The 17,511-nt window shown below is 35.3% G+C and overlaps 1 protein-coding gene across 1 annotated transcript in view; it reads right to left on the bottom strand.

Annotated features, from left to right (window-relative positions):
• Positions 1-497: 497 nt before the first annotated feature.
• DNAJC10 (DnaJ heat shock protein family (Hsp40) member C10) overlaps positions 498-17,511 on the bottom strand; it is a 53,501-nt gene continuing 36,487 nt past the window's right edge. Inside the window, exons 14-23 of the mRNA XM_030325057.1 lie at positions 16,345-16,490; positions 15,934-16,050; positions 12,260-12,361; positions 11,069-11,224; positions 9,990-10,123; positions 8,861-8,914; positions 8,450-8,597; positions 5,043-5,162; positions 3,120-3,224; positions 498-1,795 (exon numbers count right to left, since the gene is read on the bottom strand). Coding sequence (XP_030180917.1) covers positions 1,784-1,795; positions 3,120-3,224; positions 5,043-5,162; positions 8,450-8,597; positions 8,861-8,914; positions 9,990-10,123; positions 11,069-11,224; positions 12,260-12,361; positions 15,934-16,050; positions 16,345-16,490 — 1,094 coding nt within the window. The 3' untranslated portion in view covers positions 498-1,783. The remainder of the gene's footprint in view (positions 1,796-3,119; positions 3,225-5,042; positions 5,163-8,449; positions 8,598-8,860; positions 8,915-9,989; positions 10,124-11,068; positions 11,225-12,259; positions 12,362-15,933; positions 16,051-16,344; positions 16,491-17,511) is intronic.

The raw sequence follows: 17,511 nt of genomic DNA, 5'->3' as shown, positions 1-17,511 counted from the left end.
CAGAACTGTGAATTATAGACACACGGGAGACAGGGACCATCCCTTGGATTCCTTCTACATATGCTTCACTGTCCAGCACAGTGGTATTCAAATAATTGGTACATTAATTCAATAAATATTTACCAAGACTTCTTTAGGTCTTCGATTTTGACATTCTTATAGAAGCAAGCCAATTTTGAAAGATTTCTAGGCAGTGAAAATTTAATAAGTGAAAGACACTTGCCATTACTGATCATAATTCAGAAAGGTTGAATTAAGGTTAGAAGTGGTGGGTGTTCTGAAACTGCCCACGTATATGATGTGGAATCCAAGGTTAGGACTCCAAGGATACAACTGAAGCAAAGTAGGAGAGAATATGAGGGATTGGGTTAGATTTGAAAATAAAATCTGTTTTTGTAGAAATTACAGTGATAAAATTATGAGGAAATATTGGGGAAGGAGATAAAGTAACATTAAAAAAAATAAAACACTTCCAATATAATAAAGTAGAATCCTAGTAAGTTTGAGAAAACTGTTGTTGTTTAATTCACTGACCTCTTTTGATCAGAATTTTTACCATTCCATAAACTCTCAACTGTAACTAAATTACTGCACTTTACTGACAATGTTTTGTGAAAATGCGAGCAAAAACTTCTTGGATTCTTTTAGTCTGAACAACCGAGAAATTAAAAGATCCCATCCTTAGATTTATATAATTGATTTTCTTAAAAAAATAAGTTCAGTTATGACAATATTTATCTGGAAACAGCAGCCTCCAGCAGCAAACTAACAATTGGAATAACCACAATGTCATCATGAGTCATAGTGAAACAAGCCTGCACACTTTTTGTATCTGAGTAACAAATCAGACAAGAGTGAAAAACCTCAACTATGGGGAAGGCAAATAGAGGATCTACATCAAAACAAAGTCCAAAAGGCAAAACCATAAATATTAGAACAATGCTTCAAAAGTCAACTGCTATCACAGGGAAAACATTTATGAAAGCAATTCAGAAAATAAATGAACATAGATCTTTAAAATATAGAACTCTAAATACTGATATATTTGGGATACTCTACAGTGCCCAGTTAATAGCTATAAATATTGTTTTCCTCGGGTATTTCTAGATGCTGTAGAAATCTATTGGATTTATTGTTAAAAATTTTTTCTCAATTGTGAAAAATTAAAATCAGTTCTTCAACCTTTAGAAAGAAAAAAGAAAATCTCTTCACTATAATACAGCATGAAAATAGGGTATCTGCTTGCCACATCATGTGTTTTTTTTTTAAAGAAACTATGGTCAGAATCCATTTCACACAATCTTTAAAACAGGTAACTAAATGCCAAGTTTTTCTTTTCAGGCCAGCCACAAAACTTGAGGGAATGGATCCCAGACATATATGTACATGACAGAGCAGGCTGCTGTTTGAGCCAGCCAGTTTTAGTATCATTTCCAGGGGTCAGCAATCTATGGCCCATGGACTGAATGTGGCCTGGCCTGTTTGTGCATGGCCCTGAGCTAAGAACAATTTTTAACTTTTTAAAGGGTTGTAAACAAAGCAAACAAAGGAATATGTGACAACTGTACATGGTCTACAAAACTTAAAATATTTACGATCTGGCCTTTTACAGAAAAAGCTTGCAGACCTTTCATTTATACCAATGTTGTACAGAATTCAGACAGTGCAATTACAATTCCAATGTTCATTTATTCCGACCCAGAATGCAGCAACGTCCTAAAGAGGTCTTCTTGATGTCATTTGTTAGAATTCCTTTTCTCTTTTTTCTTCATCTTCATCATCATTAAAGTTCATCCTACAATAATGTAAAAGTGATTGAAAGAAAAAAGTATGAATTTACATTAAAATGTTGGTTAGTTTATAGTACTTTATCTTTTAAAAAATAACTATTTAATGGATCACCACATGAAATATACCTTGCCTAAATGTAACAATGGAAAGGAAAAGGGATATCTCTTAGTTCTTACCTGCTCATGCAGATACTATCAATTACAGTTTTACAGTCATATTTTGGTACCTTTCTAAACTGAATTTCAATTCTGATATTCTGGCTATGACTAATAACATTTTGTTTCAAATGCTTTTTTTTTGTTTTTTAAATTTTTTTAATGTTTATTTATTTCTGAGACAGAGAGACAGAGCATGAGTGGGGGAGGGGCAGAAAAAGAGGGGGACACAGAATCTGAAGCAGGCTCCAGGTTCTGAGCTGTCAGCACAGAGCCTGACGCGGGGCTCGAACTCAGACTGTGAAATCATGACCTGAGCCAAAGCTGGACGCTCAACCGACTGAGCCACCCAGGTGCCCCTCAAATGTTTAACTTAAGATAAAAGTCACACTTTAAAACCTCTTGAGGAAGTGAAAATAAATCAAAACACCAGAAAAACATTTTTGTTCCCTAAACCCAAGGAAATAATTGTAACCATCTCTTTCCTATCTTTTAGATTTGGATAAAATGTAACCCTTGATATAGGATGTAAGGCTTTTTATACTGGAGTGTGCAGTTCTAATATGGTTCTATAAAGCCAGACATCTCTAGCCCTCTCCAGAATATGCGCTGGTTCTTTTGTTGTTCTTTCACCTTATAGGGAAACAATCCAAGAAACTTCTATGTGATTTTATTAAGTTCCACTCAGAAAGCATTCCAGCATTCACGGACTCTTTGGTCTGTTTGTATGTCCTAGAATGACAATGACTTAAAAAAGAAAAAATGAACACTTCTTCCAAAGAATAGCAGAGGTTGCACTGTTTGACTGATAAAATTCTAGGAGGGGCTGAAATGAGTATGGGTTCTGATACATCCTGACTATACCAAAAGAAAATCTGCTATGCAAAGTATGTCACGAGGCTCCAGTGTATTTATTCCTAACAAGTCAATACTTTATTTACATTTTAACAAAATCTAAATAATTTATGGCTATAGTTCACTATGTTTTAAATGGTTGTACTTGTGCAAATTTCTGCACTTTTCAATATACAGAGGTTACATTCTGATTGTCCTATTTTTGAATTAAGAAACTTCAACTTTACTATTTTTTGAAGCTTCCATTGTACCTGTTTATTGATAAATATAAGGTACAGTATAAAGCTGGCTGAAGTCAGCTCTAGATTTAGTCCTTACCTTATCTCTCTTTCCATGATTTTGAAGATTTTTCAATTTTTCATATATTAAGGTAGCAATCTCTTTTGCATCTCTGGTATCTATTTGCTCTCCCCAAATGTTTCTCTAAAATAAAAAACATTCTTCTTATAATCTTTTAGGTGTCTAATCAAAACATGACATTTGCATCTAAGAAACTTGATTATTCCTTAAAGTTCTAAATGTTTAAAACTCAAACTTCTTCAAGGAAATAATGCTACAAAGCAGTTAACTCATAATTTACTTAAATATGATACTGTTATGAACACATTTAAAGTATTTCCTTGGAAAAAATGCATTGCCAGCTCTAACTAATCTAATCTAATTCAAAACAACTAAAATATAAAGAAAAGCCATCCCCCAGAGGACTCAAATCATTCTAATCTTATACATATGTCATTGGCACAGTTAAAATCCTGACCAACTACAACACTAGAAAGTAATGTGTATCTCCTGGTTTTCATCTGCCCACAGTAGGAAGGTGGCTGAAAAGCAGTGAAGGGGGCAGGTCAATATATCAAGCTTTACTTTGGATCTGGAGTCATTTGCTTCCTGCTTCCTAGTGGGAACTCCACACTATCTGTTAAGATCTTGCTTTTGTGTGTACCTGCCCACCTGGTTTGTACTGCTGTTAACTGCAATCATTATTCTGCTTTGGTTTTCAAATCTGGTCTGGTCTTCTGGATGCCACCTGTCTTGGTTTGTACAGGGATATCTTGGTGTCTAATGTCCTCGGGGCTCCTCTAGACACATGGTAACATCATCTTTTCAAAGAGCTCCTTCTATGGCCAGATAGAAGCTGTGACTGCTCATTATATTGATACTTTGCTTACATCATTCTACCTGAGACCCCTACTTATGCTACCCATTTCTCAGCTATTCTGAGAATTAGAAAGCAGAGCTAGTGATTCCAAAGGGATGAAGTGAATTCAGATCCTGATATAAGCTCCTTTACTCTCACTGAGATGTTTACCCTAGGCTGTTCTTAAGACAGAATTAGCCTCTTGGACCAATCAAAGTCCTTCATTGAAACATCTAGTTGACAATTCTAAAATCCATCTAATTTCTTTAACTCTATTTTAAAATATAATTTCCAATAACCTGACATGTTAAGCTGATATTCCTTCTCAAAAAATATATTTATTTGAAATGTTTTACCATAAAACATGAATACATGGCAAATCCTTATTTATTTAATTACAATTCTATTGTCAAAAATATCATTCTTTTACTCAGGAAGATAGCAAAAGTCCTGAGTATTTTCAGTTAGCAATTACAGTGGTTGAAAGATATATGCATTTATATAAATGATAGTAGAGGTTATCGCCTGAGTTTTAAGATCCATTGGTAAATGTCTAATTTTCTTTTTGGGGGAAAAAAAAAAAAAAGCATATTGTCAGTGGCCCAAAGAAGGGAGTTGTGATCAAGCCATGGACCCAACTTTTATTTTGCAGTCTAAACCACTAATAAATATTCCTCAAGACAAATGTTCAGGTATTACTTCAAAAGTATGATAGTATTCTTTTAATTTTTTCCTTTCCTGGAAAAAATAATAATAAAGGTAATATGTTAATTGTATAAAAGTAGAAAATATAGAACTTCACAGAATATAATTATGTTGACTTCTCCACTCAGAAAAAACTACTCTAGTATCCTGCTATGTGTCTTTAGTAGTTTCTGTAATTCACTAGTATAAAAATTTTAAGGAGTGGATCATATCAACTTTGAGACAGAAAAACCTTTGAAAATCACTTGATGTATATGTGAAAAGAAGCTTCAGTAATATGCAATAAAATAAAACATGACAAAGGGAGGAGAAGCTAATGAAAACCTTCACACTAGTAACAAACCTTTTCAACTGGGTCTGCTAAAAGAAAGGCACATACGGGAACGCCAAATACATACCTTTGCTTTTTCGTAGGGATAAAATTTAACAGTTGGATAGGCTCTGATACCAGCTTTCTGGCATGTTTGAGCATAAGCCTGACAGTCTACTTTTCCAGCTTTCACTTTTCCTTTAATCATCTGAAAAGAGAGAAGTGGGGTTTGCCATTCACTGTGGCATAAACTATTTTGGCAACCACAAGGCAACATGATACTAAAATTTTCACATCTTTGTAATAATAAAGACTTATTTCAAAAACGTAAGTTTTAATCCTTTCCATAATAATAAGATTGCTTCCAAATTTTTTAGTGGCTCTTATCAAGAAAAACTCCTTCCTGGTCCCCATACCTTGTCCATCATACCACAAACTCCCGATTCTGTCCTCAAACGCCTTCTCCCATTCTCTGGTCTCACCTGCTGAGGTAACACTCTTCATTTTGCAGAAGGCCGTCGACACCTACATTCTCCAGTTCCTCTCTGTCAGGTGTCTTACATGCTCTTTGGGGTATGTGCATGTGGTCAAAACAGGATTCTTTTCTTAATTGTACTGGTTCCTCTAGCTACCTCCTTGCTTCTCTTTTTGAGGTTAGTCTTTCATTGCTTTTCCTCCCTCATCATCTCATTTATCAACAGATTTTAGTCTAGCTTCTGTTTTTACTGCTCCCTCCACTGAAACTGCTGTAAGTTCTGCAGTGACTACTTGACCAAACTGAATGGACACTTTTCAGTCTTAATGGGTAACTGACATCGCTAAACATGCCTTTCTTTTTTCTTTCTTGGCATCTATCACTATTCTCTCTTGGCTTTCTTACTCCTCAGGCTGTACTATCTCATTTCTCGCATGGGGACCTCTTTCTACACCTGCCTCTCAAATTATAGTATTTAATCACAGTTGCATCTATGGTGAACACTTTTTTCACTGTGAGCAATCTCCCAAGGGAGATTTTATATATAAATGTGCCGAGATGTGCTGCTCAGCCCAACCTCCCCTGATTTCACACTCACCTATGTACTGGCCTGGTTCAACTAAACAAGCATCCTGCACAGATGATTTCTAACACAGGTCCTTTCCCTTTACCTACTCTTCCTTCTGTCCTACTATTCCCTCATTCAAGCCAGGAACTAGGGCCATCTTAGACTTCTTTCTCTGTCACACTTACCATAATTAATTGGACATTAAGTCCTATTCTTTTATCTCTTTTACATTTGTCCCATTCTTTCTATCACCATTACCTTCATCCCGGTTCAGATAACATCTCTCACTTCAGGACAATTAAAATACCTTTGCTGCCTCTAGTTTTGTGGCCAATGCCGGCTTACTCAAGAGGGGTTAGGGCAGCAGCAAAGCTGCATGCAGAAACACACTTATACTGAAGGTCAGAGAAATTTACAAAATGTTTATCTTTAACATTAGTTGACTTGTATCTTCAAATGCTTATAAAGGAACACCATATTGTTTCTGGTGCTCTCATATCGTTCTCTGGCCTTGCTGGCCTGTGTACAGTTCCATCCAAAGTGCTCTTTCTAAAATGTAAAATGGATCCTACCATATCCAATAGTTTTTCCCTAGTGCTTATACAGAACTTATTCTGAACAATATGAAATCACAAAGAAAGAGGACCAAACCTTCTCCTCCTCAATTATTTACTAAGCCTGAATTTTTGCCATTCCCCTTCTGTCTTTACACTCTGGTAGTCTGGACCAACAGTGAAGTTGACCGAACATGCACCACTCTCTTGCATCCCTGCATCTCTGCAAATACTGTCCTCTCTAGCCAAACTCCTGGTCATGTGCCAGACTCCTGGTCATGTTGTAATTCTCATCTCAAATCCCAAGTTTTTGGTGGAGCCTTTTGTCTTTTCCTGGCAAGATTCTTTCTTCCTCCCATGTCCTTGCTCCCCTCTCATTTCACTAGAGCAATGATCCTGCTGTATTAAATGTATTTATTTGCATGTTATCTTCCCACTAGAATAAAACCTCAGACATGTAACTTTTGTCTTTCAATTTCTATAGCTCTAGTACTTACCGTAATGCTTCTCACCTAGTGCTTAGGATTTGTTGAATGATCTTTTTCATATTTAATAACTTTCTGGCATATCCAAGATATAGGTGTGTTATAAAATATATAACTAAGCTAAGTTTTTCAGTATACAAGGGAATGAAAACATTTTGTTAGAATTACTGGAGAAAAAGGAAGCACAAGAGGAAAAGAAAATCAATTAAGCAGGAAAGATGAAGAACTTATTTGAAGGATGATCCAATAACAAATAATCTTTCATGACACCTAGGAGCTTTTAAGTCCCTTTGCTAAAAAATCCTGATGGGTTAGGATTGTCAGCCTTTGCTTCAGACTGGTGAAACTGGAGCTTTCTCATTATAAGTGAGTGTTTTGTAGCCCAGGCAAAGCTCCCTGAAGCAAGAATGCAAACAATCTGGATTAGGTCATTAACAGGATGATGGGGACAGAAACAAGAAAAAATTAGACTGTATTCTGTTTATGCATTCAGTTAAATTTTATAAGCATTTCCTGAGTTAGACTCAGATAAGACCTGTACCTTGCCCTCAAGAAGCTCCAGTCTTATGGAGGAGATAGATATCTAAATATTTATTCACTGTGTAAGTACACCAAATGGAGTACAAGACATCAAAGTGACACTGAGAAGGACAGAGAATACAGAAGTGCCAATGTAGCTGGATTTTGTAGGATAAGGAGAGAAAGATCCAGATGACTACTAACGAAAAGGCATTTTAGAGAGAGGGAACAGTATCTGCTCAGCAAACCTGGAGTATTTTGCTGTGTCTGAACTGTGAGGTGTGGGGTGGTGACAAAGATAAAGCTGAAGATGTAGGAAGGGTCCCACCAGAGACCTGCAATCAAGGTTGTAAGTCAAGAAACTTGGCTAACAGGAAGCCAGAGAAGGCAGTATTTTAGAAAGATCAGCAGGGCAGAACTGAATAAGGCAGACTGGCAATGTGAGACTTGTTAAAAGGCACACATGAGAAGTCTGGAAGAGATGAAGAGGGCTTGAAGAGAAAGGCTAGCAGAGGACATGACGAGGAGATGACAGATTTGAAAGGCACTTAAGAGGCAGGACCGGATCTAGTGATGGGCTGGTGGGCAGCAGAGTAATGGTGGAAGAAGGAAATAGGGAATAAGCAAGAGAAATGAGTTGTCTCTAATGGTTAGATGATGTCATCCATCAAGATAGAGATGTTAGCCAAAAGTATTAATAAAGAAGGAAGAAATCTACCACAAAGATGATACTCATAGAAATGAAATGGGATTTTTAAAAAATTCACAGGAAACTTCTTAGAAAAAAAGAATCATATATACCTTTACCTAATTATTTTATCTAATTTTTAAATAATCTAATTTTTAAAACATGCATGTAACTACAACTTACTTATATAGATAGACAAGACTTACCCTAGCCAAAAGCTCAAACTCTGGAGCAAAATTTTGGCAAGGTCCACACCAAGGAGCATAGAAATCAACCACCCAGTGATTTTTCCCTTGTATAACTTTTTCATTGAAAGTCTGAGGCGTTAGATCTATGGATGCTTGAGGTAAAAATCTGTGGCAAGGGATCAAAATTACTTTTCATTATATGAAACCAAGGAAAACATCTAAAATATAGCAAAAGTTTCTAAGTTAAAACTGACTTCAAAGAATGACTATAAAGCACAACCCTATCTTGGTAAATTATAATTCTTTACTAAGTAGTTTAAAATGTGAGAGCCTTAAAAAAACTTACAGTAAATTTAACTGCAGACATAAGACGAAGGTAAATAGCACTGAATCTATTTTATGCAATGATGCATATTTTTAATTACTCACCCTAGACCCCAAATCCTCAGGGAATAAGCATCTCTATTCCAACCATTGTAACTACTGAAAGAAGAGCAAATATGAAAGTTGTAAATACTATTTTCTATTATTGGATATGTTCAGAAAACAATCTCATTGCAGCAGTTTAAAAGTTTGACTACTTAGCATCTCTCTTCTCAGTTACACCTAGCTACAAACGCTGCTTACATGGCTTCTCAAATACATTTTTCTCTAGTCTTGATGTTTTTTTGTGCTCCAGGTAGTCCTAAATGTTTAGCTGCCTGCTGGACATCTCCTATAGGAGCACGGGAATGGTGAAACTCAAAATGTCTGAGACTTCAGTTTCTGAACATTTACTCTGGTTATTATGTCTATCAAATTCCTACGTACTTTTTAAGACCCATGTCAAAAGCCACCTCATAAATGCAGCCTTTCGTGATTTCCTCTCATAGTTGTGATCCTTTCCTTCTTTGAAATTCATGGTCTGTTTTTACTTTTCAAAGAATATTCCTTATATTCTGCCTTGCACTAGAGTTGTCTACCTCAAATACCATGTGGTGTTGTAGAAACAAGTATGGGCACTGACACAGACCTGGGCTGAAACCCCAAGCAGCAGTGTGACTTGGGAAAGTTAATGAAGGTCTGTGGATCAGTTTACTCATCTGTAATAATAGGAAAGGGTAGTAATTCTTATTTCTCAGGGTATATGTGAGGACCAGTGGAAATAATGTGAGCAAAGGATCAAGTACAGTACCTGAAACCAAACACTGACTTAATAAATGTTAGTGCTTCCTCTCTTTATCTTCCTCTATACTGGAGTGCCAGCTTCATGAACATTGGGATTGTTCAATTCTTTTTTTTTTCATCTTCTGAGGTTCTCCTTAGCACACTATCTTAAAACATGGTGGACTCCCCAAAAATGTTTGTTGGGTTAACTTTTATTTAGTTAAGATAAACAAATAAATAAGCTTTAAAAAAAAAAGTTATTTATCTCTACACCCAACATGGGGCTTGAAGTCATGACCCCAAGATCAAGGGTTACATGCTCTTCTGGCGAAGCCTCTAAGATAACTTTTAAATTTTAACTGTCTAAATAAGTGGTTATAATAAATGTCTTTAAATTTTAGGCAACACTTACTGATACTGAAAAGCTTTATTTGATTTTTGGGGAAAAAATCTTATCTCAGGGTATCTCCGAACATTTTCTTGGGCACAAAAAGAATGATACTGTTGGCAGTCTATACTGCCTACATTGATCAGTCCAGTTAATGTCTATAAAAGAGAAAAAGGAGAGATAAAATAGATCAAAGTGATTACAATAAAACTACCTCCATAACTATGTTTACAATAGAAAAATCATCATTTTGAGATGGTTCTTATATTATTTACCAGTGATTTTCACCAAATAAAAATGGGTAAGGGTTTAAAACATAACAGAATATATATAGTAATGAACTGAAAATGTAATGTTGCAGTTAAGACCTTACTACAATTACTGCAGATTAAATAACAGATTTTGTACCTTATGGGGGGAAATGAAGTATTTCTAAAACTTAAGTGTTAGAAACCAGGAGCTAATGAAGACCTCTGCAATGGTATTTCAAAGAGTTATTTTTCAAATAGAGACATGCATTGCAGCACACTGACTCATGCCTGAATTTAAAAATTTTACTGAGAAGAGCACAAAATTGTATTATCTTAAATGTTAAATACTAGAAATCACTTTTAACTCTTCCGTTTGTTCATTTTTTCTTAGAAATATAAAAGTTGATTTCATTTTCCATTCTCATATTGAAATAACTTTTCCTCAATCTTTCATGATTTATAACACTATGTCTATTTGTAGGAAATCTTAAAATTCCAAATGTTTTACTGATCAAAGCTATTTTTTAAGTCCCACAATATTGTGAAGAAACTGTATTGTTAAGCTCTAAAAATAAAGGAGTAGAAAAATTTTAATAGAAAATAAAGGGATCTTTGGGTTGACTTTGGCAGAAATTTGGTCAGATACATACCAAACAAGTGACACAGGAAAAAGTAAGGGTAGATTATTCTATACCATTCACCTATCAGACAGAAACAGTTGAAATATAAGTGGTGTAATTAAAGCTATTGGGAGTGATAATCTAGAGGTGAGTTCATCTCCGTTTTAAAACAATTCTGTTAAATACACATTAATGGTAAATGTTAAGATTTAAATAAACTACTGTACTATACCCGGGCCATTCTTTTCCACTCTGGCATTAGAACTTGACATGGATGACACCATGGAGAGTAGAAATCAACCATCCAGACTTCATCATGTTTTCTTTGTTTAACTAGTTCACTGAAAGTGGTGGGTGTCAGGGAGATCACTGAAGGATTCATAAGATCCTAAAGAGAATTTAACTTTCATTATAACTGATATAAAAAGGTATTGATACATTCTTGGCAAACTGTTATCACTTAGAAAAGTTCCTGGTTTATTTTTGTTTCTGTTTTTAATTTTAGAGAGAGCACAAGTTGGGGAGAGGGGCAGAGGGAGAGCCAGAATCCTAAGAAGTCTCTATGCTCAGCGTGGAGACCAACACGGGGCCCGATCCCACAACCCTGGGATCATGACCTGAGCTGAGATCAAGAGTCGGATGCTCAACCAACTGAGACACACAGAAGCCCCCCAAAATTCCTGTTTCTGAAGAATCAAAATATACTTATTTATATTTAAAATACAATCTAAAGTGAATTATTTTAAAAAGGACAAGTGATTCCTAATTAATTTAGACTTTGCCCATTAATCTTCTGAAATCAAGGTATATTTTCTTACTATTATGTACCATTAAAATCATCTTAGGTAGGGAAAAGAGGCAACTGTATTTAAGGTGATAGGAGATGGGACAAAAAGCTTAGAGGTGCCTAGATGTCTACAAAGGCCATATAGTTCTATTCTAGAACCAATGAGTGGTTTGGAAATAACCCTCTAATTATTACTGAAAAGCCTACTATTCTATTTTCCTGACAGTCTGAATGGAGATACTGCACAACTTCCCTAACAGCTCACTTGCTCCAAATACTGTTTTAACAAAGCTTTAGTCTACAATGATGGGGTAATATTAACAAAAGTGTTAGTTAGCTTCACTGGGGAAATAATAATAAATAATACAGCACAAAATGAAAAACTATTTTAAAAAAATTTAGGGGCCCCTGGGTGGCTCAGTTGGTTAAATGTCCAACTCTTGATCTTGGCCCAGGTCATGACCTCATGGTTCAAGAGATCAAGCCCTGCATCAGGCTCTGCCATGACAGCATGGGGCCTGCTTGGGATTCTTTCTCTTCTTCTCTGCCCCTCCCTCACTTGCTCGCTGTTTCAAAATAATGATTTAAATTACCTCTACAATTGACAATACTATAAATTAAATTAATTTAAAATACCTCTATGAATTCCAAGATCTGTTCAGCAGAGTGATGTCCTTCATATTCATGAACGTTGGACTGGTTGAATACCACTGTTGTTGGATAAGCCTGAATGTTATACTGTTAGGAATGAGAATACAAATGAAAGATTTTATGCATTTTACCTATTGGTTTCAAATTCATAACCAGCTTGCTTTTAAGTAACAACATTTAAAAAGTCCATTGCTAAATTGCTGGGTTATTGCAAAATTTTAGCCTGGCCAAATTTGGCAAAGAAAATGGATTTACAGTTGCACTGATAAATTACCCTTTTTATAGCTACTCCATCAGCCACAGAATCCACGGGCAATGAAACACTGAAAAGTGAGCAAGGCTAATTATGAGTGTGGGCCCTTTTGACTCCTGAACCAAGAGGATAAGGCTGTAAAGAGCAGGCTAATCTCTGGCTTGAGTCTTTTTGAAACCATAATATTCCAATTTGTCTAGAAGAAAATAAAGGAAGCAAAGGAGCAAGGATATAATGTGTATACAACCATATTTTAAGGAATTGTGACTCATTTCCTAAGAATATGGTCATCTTTTATTCATCATTCAAGGTAGTTTTTATAGTACAAAATACTGTAAGTTCCTCCTCAGAGTAACATCAACACTGGCCCAGGAAGCATTTCTTCGAAGTTTTAACTTTTCTTTTTTTTCTTTTTTTATTTTTTTAAAAAATTTTTTTTTCAACGTTTTTTATTTATTTTTGGGACAGAGAGAGACAGAGTATGAACGGGGGAGGGGCCGAGAGAGAGAGAGAGACACAGAATCGGAAACAGGCTCCAGGCTCTGAGCCATCAGCCCAGAGCCTGACGCGGGGCTCGAACCCACGGACCGCGAGATCGTGACCTGGCTGAAGTCGGACGCTTAACCGACTGCGCCACCCAGGCGCCCCTTAACTTTTCTAAAAGTTAACAAGTCTATCTTGTGAATTTACTATAGCTAAACTTTGCATCCTTAAAGTTGATAAGCACTCAGTAGAAAATTGGAATTTTCTGAAATTGACTAGGATTAAAAAATAATTTTAGGAAAAACAATGGAAATATTTATCAAAATTTGTAAAATGAGTGTAAATTCAAATAACTCAGATATAATTGTTGTTTTGTTAATCTACTTAGTGATTGATTAGCATGTGTTGGGAATCTTTTTAGCACTTAAACATGTAGTTTCTAGTCTATTCTCCACAACAACTAATTACTCATTAGTGAGTAATGACCCCTGGCCTCTACTGCAGGTGAATTTGACACCACAGTTTTAAATCCTTACATTTTACTCAATTATCTAAAGAATATTTAATAGTTTAGATAAAAAGAAAAACTAGAAGAATTCAAATTAAGATAATTATTGTTTATCACATTAAGTTTGTATCTTGCTTAGCATCTTTTCAAAGTCACATATAAGACATTCAAAACCAAAGGCCTTATTGTTTAAACATAGTTCAGTTAAATTTCAAACAGAATGAAGAGAGAAATCATCTAACAAATACCCACACATCCCCTTCCCTATATTTAAGGAAGATTAACTTCTTTATCACACTGGTATTACTAGAAGGTCTTTTTTCTTTTTTTTTTTAAATTTTTTTTTTTTTTAATTTTTTTTTTTCAATGTTTATTTATTTTTGGGACAGAGAGAGACAGAGCATGAACGGGGGAGGGGCAGAGAGAGAGGGAGACACAGAATCGGAAACAGGCTCCAGGCTCCGAGCCATCAGCCCAGAGCCTGACGCGGGGCTCGAACCCACGGACCGCGAGATCGTGACCTGGCTGAAGTCGGACGCTTAACCGACTGCGCCACCCAGGCGCCCCGAAGGTCTTTTTTCTTGATCCTATTTGCTTTCCTTCATGAAAGTAGGAGCAATCGATGTCCTCAAATAAGTATATGTCCATTCTACTGATGTGTTCCTCCTTTGCGGTATGTTTATGTATCCCTGGGCAGTATAGTAAAATGTTTGAGCACTTAAAAATTTTCTGTAATTCTGTCATACTCTGTAAGCTATTATGCACTTGTTTTTGTCACCTTACATTGTATTCTTGAGACTTACCCATGCTGGTAAAGATAGACCTAGTTTAAATGCTCTATGATATTACATTGTGTGACTGGATAATTTATCAACATACTTGTAATGTCAGATTTCTAAATTTTTGTATATTTGATGGATTGCTGTAATTTGTACTTTCCTGATGACTAGTGAAATGCAACATTTTTTATGCTGGAATTCTTTTTCTAAAAAAAAAGTCTACAAACTTTCTTATTTTGTCTATTTAAAAAAATTGATTTGTAGCCTTGAAATATTCTGGCACTAATGCTTTATCAGTTACATGTACTACAAATAGTCTGTTGTCTTAACTTCATAGTGTCTTTTTCTTTGGTAATAGTTTTAACATTTAATATAGTTAAAATCATTCACATTAATTTTTACCTGTGTGTGTGGACTGAGAGATTACTCCTCACACAGATGCCATAAAGATTTCACCCTACATTAACTTCTACTATGTTTTTAAAACCTATTGTTTTCTTTTCCCTTCCCTTTCCCTCTTTTCTCTTCTTCTATCTTTTTAAAAAAGTTTCCTCTTATAAAATATTTAAAATGCACACAAAATCAGAGAGCAATAAGTTCTCAAGTACTCTTGTAGCTACAATCATCTGCTCACCACACTTATTTCATCTATTCTCCCTTCCAACTCTACCCCTACACCAAGATTATTCTAAAGCAAATTCCAGATGATTTATCATTTCATCCATATTTCAGTCTATTTAAAATATAAGGACTTTCCCTGAAATGCAACTACACTGTCATTTTAATATCTAAAAATGAACAATTCCTGATAATTATCAGATACCCTGTCAGTGTTCAAATTTCCCCAATTATTGCTTGCTCATTTTTTTGCACTTGGTTTGAGCAGCATCCAAACAAGAAGACCTAAACACTTCATTTGAAGGATATGTCTTTTGAGTCTCTTTAATCTCTTCTGCTTTTCAGTGTCATCTGTCCAATAAATTAGGTGTTTGTCCTGTAAAATCCTCTACGTGCTGGGACTTGAAGAGTTCATGCCCATGGTGTCACTTAACATGTTCCTCTATCATTAGATTTCCTTAACACTGATGTCACAGCTTGATTTGATTTAGGTTTCATATACTTGTTCCAAGTATGTTTTATAAGTGGTATTATATACTTTCATCATGAGGTATATAATTTCTAGTTATTCTTGGAATGAAGAATGAATATTAATTAACCTAAGAATATATTTTTATGTATACAAAAGTTTCAAAAAGCTTGTTCATTTTTAAAATTTCTAGCTACTAACTACACTTAGAAGAGAATTATGAAGAAAACCTAGAATAAAACTATAGACTGCCAAAAGTGATATTACATCAAAAATTATAAAGATTTTAAATACTTGAATGACCATGTATTTTATCAAATAAACAATATTTTCCCAAGTTTGATAAATAAGACCATGTCTACATTCAATTATGTTGTCTACTCATGTTTTAATCCAATCATAATTTTATATTTTGTTGAAATTATTTGTTCAAATAATGTTACTCTTCTAAATGTAGATATACATTTGAAAGAGAGCTTTTGTCAGTCTAACTTAAAAACTATTTTATAAAAATGTTGATTAGAATAACTATTTAATACTTAGCCTTACCATGTTACAGAGTCCCTCGTGAACCGTACAATCTAGTGTACCAAACTTGAGCTGACCATAAAGATGCTTTGATGCTTTTCGTAACTCTGGCAACAAAGCTCGACATGGTGGACACCACTACGGAAGAAAAAAATATTCATAAGTGCTGAGCTAAATGAAACAAAAAGCCACATTTCTGCAACAATCAATATATGCTAGATAAATCATACTTAGTTGTAAATCGTGTGTGTGTGTGTGTGTGTGTGTGTGTGTGTGTGTATTTTATCCCTAGAGGGGCAAGTACAACCCTGCTCTCATAGAAGCAATATGTGATAGTGCCCAAAATTGAGTAACACAATTCTAGTGTTCAAGATTATATAGCAAATGTCTTTTTGCTGTGACAAGAGAAAATTTGAAACACTGACATTTGACAGATAAAAATAACTTACTGGTGCAAAAAAAATCAACAAGCCATGGTTCCTTGTCATTGGCAGGAAAATTTTGAGGTCCAAGTGTGGTAACATGAGAATTAACACTTTCTTTGGCAAAGGCAAGTATATCGTATAGAATCTTCTTTCCTTTGAAAGCGAATAAGAAAAAAATTAAAATTCACGTACTGCCTTTCTATCCATAGAAACATTTCAAAGTTTTTAGACTTAAAATATTAAAGAAAGGAAGATAAACTTATTGACCAAATTGATTTTGGTGAGGTTTCATCCTCAAAGGCAGAGTAATCACTTCATTGCAATATTTGTTGTGTTCTTTAAAAAAAAATTTTTTTTTAATGTTTATATATATTTGAGAGAGAGAGAGACAGAACGCAAGTGGGGGAGAGGCAGAGAAAGAGGGAGACCCAATCCGAAGCAGGGTCTGAGCTATCAGCACAGAGCCCAACGTGAGGCTTGAACTCACAAACTGTGAGATCATGACCTGAGCTGAAGTCAGATGCTTAACCGACTGGGCCACCCAGGTGCCCCTATTTGTGTTCTTTATGCTTACCCGAGCTATTACTGTTGCCTAATTACTAAACGTGTTTCTTCCAACTCAACCTCCCTTACGAATTCAAAACCTGTATTACCAACTGCCCAGGGAAGATATTTACGTGGATGTCATGTAAACATTTAAAATATATTAAAATCGGAGTTATTCCCCCCCAAACTTGCTCCTTTTCTCACCTTCCCTATGTTGGCATTGGCATAATCATCCACCAGGTGCCTAAGATTTCCCAGAGTGATACTCGCCTTCTTTCTTTGCTGGTGTACCATGGACCAAGACCAATTAGACTAGTGCCTAAATTCCGTCTTGCCTATTACAATAACCAAGCTGGTCTTTGCGTACTATCTTTCGTAACTAATCCATTTTTTCATTGCTACCACAGTTAATTTACAAAAACATTTGTCTGATTACACTGTTCCTTGCTGAAAGGACTTTGATGATTTACTATTGCCTAAAGAATATACTCTTTGGTTTGACAAATAATGATTTTCTCAATTAGCACTTGGTCCGTCCATTTTCCCATGTGCCCTTTGACTTATTCACTTAATTGGCAATATTAAGTCAAATACCTATTATGTGTCATCCTTGTTTTAAATGTCATAG

The sequence above is a fragment of the Lynx canadensis genome, chromosome C1 (genome assembly GCF_007474595.2).
Source record: "Lynx canadensis isolate LIC74 chromosome C1, mLynCan4.pri.v2, whole genome shotgun sequence".
NCBI classification, from domain to species: domain Eukaryota; kingdom Metazoa; phylum Chordata; class Mammalia; order Carnivora; family Felidae; genus Lynx; species Lynx canadensis.
Note: the sequence above shows the minus strand (reverse complement) of the source record. Positions and strands in the feature narration are given on the sequence as shown.